General features: G+C 31.9%; 1 protein-coding gene across 1 annotated transcript; it reads right to left on the bottom strand.

Annotated features, from left to right (window-relative positions):
* Positions 1 to 4,539: 4,539 nt before the first annotated feature.
* Positions 4,540 to 5,058, bottom strand: LOC133334942 (COP9 signalosome complex subunit 8-like). The gene has a single exon (XM_061543254.1). It carries the CDS (start codon positions 5,056 to 5,058, stop codon positions 4,540 to 4,542), a length of 519 nt encoding a protein of 172 aa, XP_061399238.1.
* Positions 5,059 to 5,849: the final 791 nt, after the last annotated feature.

The raw sequence follows: 5,849 nt of genomic DNA, 5'->3' as shown, positions 1-5,849 counted from the left end.
AATGCTAGGATTTCGTCAGACTAGGCTATAAGAAAATCTAATATTATTGTTAATTTTTAATATTTGTCCCCTACTTAAAAATAAGTTATTCTTTATGTGCACAACAATGAAAACTTGTTGCAGCATTATCGAAATTTGGCCGACATTTTGTTAGACTTATTTGGTTTCCAGATCATAGCGACATTAACAAAAATGAAATAGTTGATGAACACTAAAAGGTAGTTTGTGGTTTATTTTTGCAGTATTTTTCAGTTACACTGTACAGAGTATTATGTCTTTATGGATATCGCTGGTTTAACATGTAAAGGCAAGACGTTCGTATTTTACAATTTTACAGGAGAAAAAAAAAAACAGCAAGCGACATGAGATAACTACTTTTATTGAATGCCTGTATCAAAATCTCAATATCTAGAAAAAGTGGACTTATTGCCTTTTCACGTTACGCCAGCGATAGGTTTGTAACATGCAAAAGGAAACGAGATAAATTCATTCCTATTTTTGAGGATATGCGTAGAACCACTTCCTTAGTCAATTTATGTATGTTCGTCCGTCTGTCCATGTTAATATTGGTACAGTTTGGGCACATTTATTTGGCCCAAAGACAAACCCTATTGAAGTTCGTGGAGATTGGTTCAGATTTAGATATGGCTCCCGTATATACTTTCGACCGATTTTATAATAGTGCACCAAAGTATTGAATTGGTTCTGAAATGAAGGGAGTAGTAAAAGGGAGATGTACGTGATTTATCCCAAAAATAGTGTGCGTTACCACATCAATTGTTCTTGATAAACTGCACTGAAATGGATATAGATCGGTGTTTTTTTGGTGTACACCGAAATCGGATGTAAATTTTCAAAATTCTTTTAAAATTCAACTGAAAGAAATTTTGGGAGCACATTCATGATTTTTTTTTTTTTTTTTGATATTCTGGACGTAACAACGCTAAAAAATAACAAGTAAGGAAAGATCAAAAGTCGGACGGGAAGACTGAATGATACCCTTCACCACTTTCGGTACATACAAGAGATGCTAATATATACAATGTCTTGTAGATAGAACAGACATATAATCATTACAGGACCATTGAAATGGAATGGGGCAAAACTAAATGTGTGATCTACATAGATATTTGAAACAATTAAAAACCCCATGCGCATACCATTCTGAAATCTATGAAAAATTGTATGTCAATCAGATTTTTTGGGTACAATTTTTATGTAATCGGGCAAAATGATATATGTGGAGCTACAGTGGTGGTCACGTAATTAAAACATTTACTGTGGTAACCATTTTTTGATCAGCCCTCGATTCTTTTGAAGTATTTTTGCATTAAAAATTCTGCTGTGTGCCAGAAACTTTTACTCGTTAGCATAGGCGTTGATCTCTGTTCTTTCTGTGACGGATATATTTTTTGATAAAAATAAAAAATTTTCAAAAATACTTCAAAAGGATCGAGGGCTGATCAAAAAGTGTTTTAATTACGTGACCACCACTGTATATGTAATTATGGACCTAATTGAGCAACCGTGGCATATACCGTTTGCAGCACAGAGCGCTTTCCACAATTTTATCTCGTGTATATGGAACAGACATAGGCTCCTCAGTGCGCCATTTACCAAAAATCTGACGAAACTATATATTGGTGCTATATCTAAATCTGAACCGATTTTCACAAAACTTCGTATACATTAATATGGACCTATCTCAATACGCTGTACAAAATGTTGTATCAATCGGACAATCCTTGGGAGGTGGGTGCCCCAAAAAATCGGTATAGAGGAGGTGATGCAAATGTGGTATAGGTTGGTAATGTGGTATAGTCACTTTTTTTGTAAACTGATAATTAACTGAAACAGGGTCTATAGTTTGCTGTTCTTAAAAAAATAAGAAAGCAATGATCTGTTTAATTTATTTAAATCACGTTAACAATCAGTACTAAAAATTAAATTTTTTATGAAATTTACTTTTTTCGGTTGAAGTTAAAAAATAATTTTTTGTTTTACGGATGTAATTTAATCGTTATTACTAAAGCATTAAAATAATTAGTATGAACTAAAAATAAAATAATATGCGCGATTGCACCACACAATCACCAATTTAGGAAAAAAACTAGACATTTCTTCAGAGAGTCTACTATGAATCACAAGGATGAAAAACAAAGGCTATGGGTTTTAACAACTTCTCCATACAAAAATTAAATATATTATACAATAAAAATTAAAGTTCCATTCAACGTATTCGCATTTATTAAAAACAATAAATTGTATAAGATATCAATTGGAAGTGGAAATTATACTATGCCACATTAACATCATGTGATATACCACATTACCAGCACTTTTTTAAAAATCTATTTTAATGGAATTTCAAATATTTTCTTAAATATCTCTTGAATTGTTAGATTAATATTATTTTCAAATTGATTCATGGAAAGACAACACATGTAGCATGTTAAGTGTAAAATTTCAATTTAATCGGATAAAAAATAAAAATTTGGCAATCTAAAAACAAATGGGTATACCACATTTGCATCACCTCCAATAAGCTTTTATTAAACATTTAATTGTCTGTGGCGGAGGTACCAAAAGGTTTGTCCCAATAGACTGGACTTTAATTCTTACTACATTCTATTTCTATTGTGACATTGTTATTTATTGTGACATTGTTATTTAAAGAATGAAAAATAACCTGAAAAAATACCGTTCTTTTTGTAGTCAGTACCGAATTAATATTCTAATTTTTATGTTGCTTTTGTGGTAAACATTTATAAAATAATTTATAAAAAAACCAAACCCGTACATTTATTAAAAATGTTTTTTTTTAATAGGCCGCTATTTTACATGATGTGTTTGGATGTTCTGATGATCTTTATCGACATAAAATGGTCTCCCAAACCAGAAACTCGTCGACGAAATGGAAAAATCAGTCAATTTGATGAAGATAGAATCTTAAGAACTGGTACGGAATTCAAACAAAAATTAAACCTTGAAGTTTATTCATGTACAATCTTGCTGCATCACAATTGGTGCACTAGATCTTTCAACAAAGTACCTCTACTAAAAAAATGTATACCAACAAAAGATTAAAATTAGCTAAAGAGGGCCTGATATTTAATACACGCTACTGTACATGCATATGCAATTTATAGAGAAATTCAAAACAAACTGAAAAGCACAATATGCTAATTAAGTAAATTGATATGGCCGGCTGTTCATCTCCACCTGTTTTATTGATGATAGCTTCCGAGCAAACTGTGATAGATCTTTTGTTAGCTGTTAGCCATTAAATTTTCATTTTAAGCCTGACATTTTCTCTCTCTAAAATGACTCAGAATCGATTCCTTAACCCTTTGTGGCCCAATGTTGCCCACAGGCAACAAAATGTTTTAGAGCTTATATTTTATATACAGCTAGTAGATATATATTCTTTGGATTTCATATGTCAAGATCTGATTATGGACGACACATATCACAAGAAAAATCCAAAAAATTCAAAATTTTGGTAAAGTTATGAGCTTTTTAATATAGAGAAGAGGACAAATATGTGTACAGTACTATTTTGTGTATACAGTCCATATTATTTAAATCTCTTCGTATTTGAGAATTATTTTTGATTCTTGTAAAATAGAATATAGAGAATAATTTAAAATAATTTTTTCGTCGATTTTGCATTTGGTTTTCTTGATATTGGGCTTTTATTTTTCAGAAAGAATGTACTGTATCTCCCGAATGCAAGGATGTAGCGATGTCAAATTTTGTCCATGTCCTATCTAGGATAGTTGCATTAAATCTGTGAACAGAAAATTGTTCTATGATTACGGAAAAAATCGGGGCTCAAAGGGTTAACATTTAACGAATTTTCTCTGATCATCAACATAAATTGGAGAAAATTTTATTGGGGCCTACCCCCAAACTAGAATCATTATTGATAATTGTTATACCCTCAGCCTTGTGGCTAATGATGAAGTATTGGTTTTATAAAACTAATATTTAATTTTAATATATTTGTTAATCTTTTAATAACCAAAATACAAAATAATTTCTGCATAATAAATTAACTTAGCTTGATGACATTTTACACAGAGACATATGGCAATATTATTGAAGAGTTGATATTTAATGATTTGCAATATATCATTATATGGGGTCTATCCTAAAAATTAGTCCAATATTTAATTATAACTCATAATATAAATTTACGTTTATTGATAAACGTGCACAAAATACCGAATTTGGGAGCAACGTTAAATGCTGCCATACTAAAACGTCGCCCTATGCCGAATTGTAATGTCCGTCTAATGAAATCCTGATAGGACTCACAATATTTATGATACCCCTATGATCTTTCGTATGGCAAATGGGATATATCAATTCAAGTTTTAGTTTACCGGTACTGGTCCCTTTTTGGATATTTTGAAGGTAGAAATTCTTTTTTAATTCGGCATTGTCAACCTTTTATTTATAAATAATTAGTTTGTTTATAATGATAAAGTTGGAGAGCATTGCAAGTATTATGTATAATATGGACATTTTATTAAATCAATTTTCCAAAAATGATACAAAGCCTGTCAACTTAGACAATTGATGTTCAGAACTAACAATTGTGGTTGAATTCTGGGATCCATGTAACGGGGTGCTGCTATCATTCGTTGAGGTCTCATTCACATATTTTTGATAGGCTTCAACAGCTTCAATCAGATTTTCTTTTACTATGGATGCATAAGCGTTCTCCACAGTTTTAGGAATATTCCCATGGGTTGTTCGTAATAAGCTTTCCATAATGGGTTTGATATCATCCGGCCAATCCCTTCCTATGCGTTGAATAAGCTGCTGGATATTATTGGAAAGAAGACATCGCAAGATTATATACAATTCCTTTAGGTCCTCATTTTCGGCACATAACTTTTGTGGCAATCGCTTCCATAAAAACTTTGCATCGTTCAATCTATTTTGTAGCAAATAACAGGCAAACAATTTTGTGTACAGCGCAGAACTGAGAACGGGCACCTCCAATTCCTGCTGTTCAATATCCAGAACAACATCTACGTAGTTTTCCATTGCGTACGAAATAGTTTATGATTTTACAAAACCGTATTGTCAACAAAACAAAGTATTTTACCGGAATTTGCCAGCAGTTCAAATAACCTGTTCAGCGAAATGAACTGTCGGAATATGTACAAACGCTTTCTTATGCCATGTTCTGACGGGCATTTGAACAACGTTGTTGGCTAGCACAATTACGTACAAGAATTTTTTTTAAATTATTTTCAATCAACAGGACACATACAATTATGTAATGTCTTAAAAATGACAAAAAATTAAAATATTTTCAAATTCAGATGTAAATAAAATTTAACATTAGAGTATTCGAGAATAAAATCTTTCGATGTTTTGGGAAGAAAGAAAGCTAGAAGCTTGAAATTTTGAGTGTGGGTTGTTGTTGGTGTGTAGGCGTGAGATAATGCTGGGTTTTTGAAAATTCGAACTAGAAGTGTACAAAAAGTACTAAAATGTACGAAATATGGTACCCTTTGTATTAGTCGAACGGGAAGAGCTGGAGTTCTAAATTTGGAATGTGGGTCACTGATGGAAAGTTAGAAAGATGTACAAAAGGGTTTTTGGAAATTCGACCTATAAGTGTACGAAAGGTACTAAATTTAGTTATAATCTATACTAATAAAAGAGTAAAGTGATTGACTGACGGATTTAACGATTCATCAACGCCCAGACGAAACTACTGAAACTAGAATCTTGAAGTTTTGGGTGAGGGTCACTTTTGGTTCAAAGGTGACAGATAAGGCTGGGTTTTTGGAAATTCGTACTTGGACGGTACGAAATGTGATACAATT

The sequence above is a fragment of the Musca vetustissima genome, unplaced genomic scaffold (assembly GCF_032173495.1).
Source record: "Musca vetustissima isolate MV318-11 ecotype Yass unplaced genomic scaffold, APGP_CSIRO_Mvet_v1 utg12402, whole genome shotgun sequence".
Lineage (NCBI taxonomy): Eukaryota > Metazoa > Arthropoda > Insecta > Diptera > Muscidae > Musca > Musca vetustissima.
This window is presented reverse-complemented; position numbering and strand designations above follow the sequence as displayed.

Excerpts from the sequence above, each read along its gene's own strand:
- LOC133334942 (XM_061543254.1), bottom strand. The coding sequence starts at position 5,058 with ATGGAAAACTACGTAGATGTTGTTCTGGATATTGAACAGCAGGAATTG.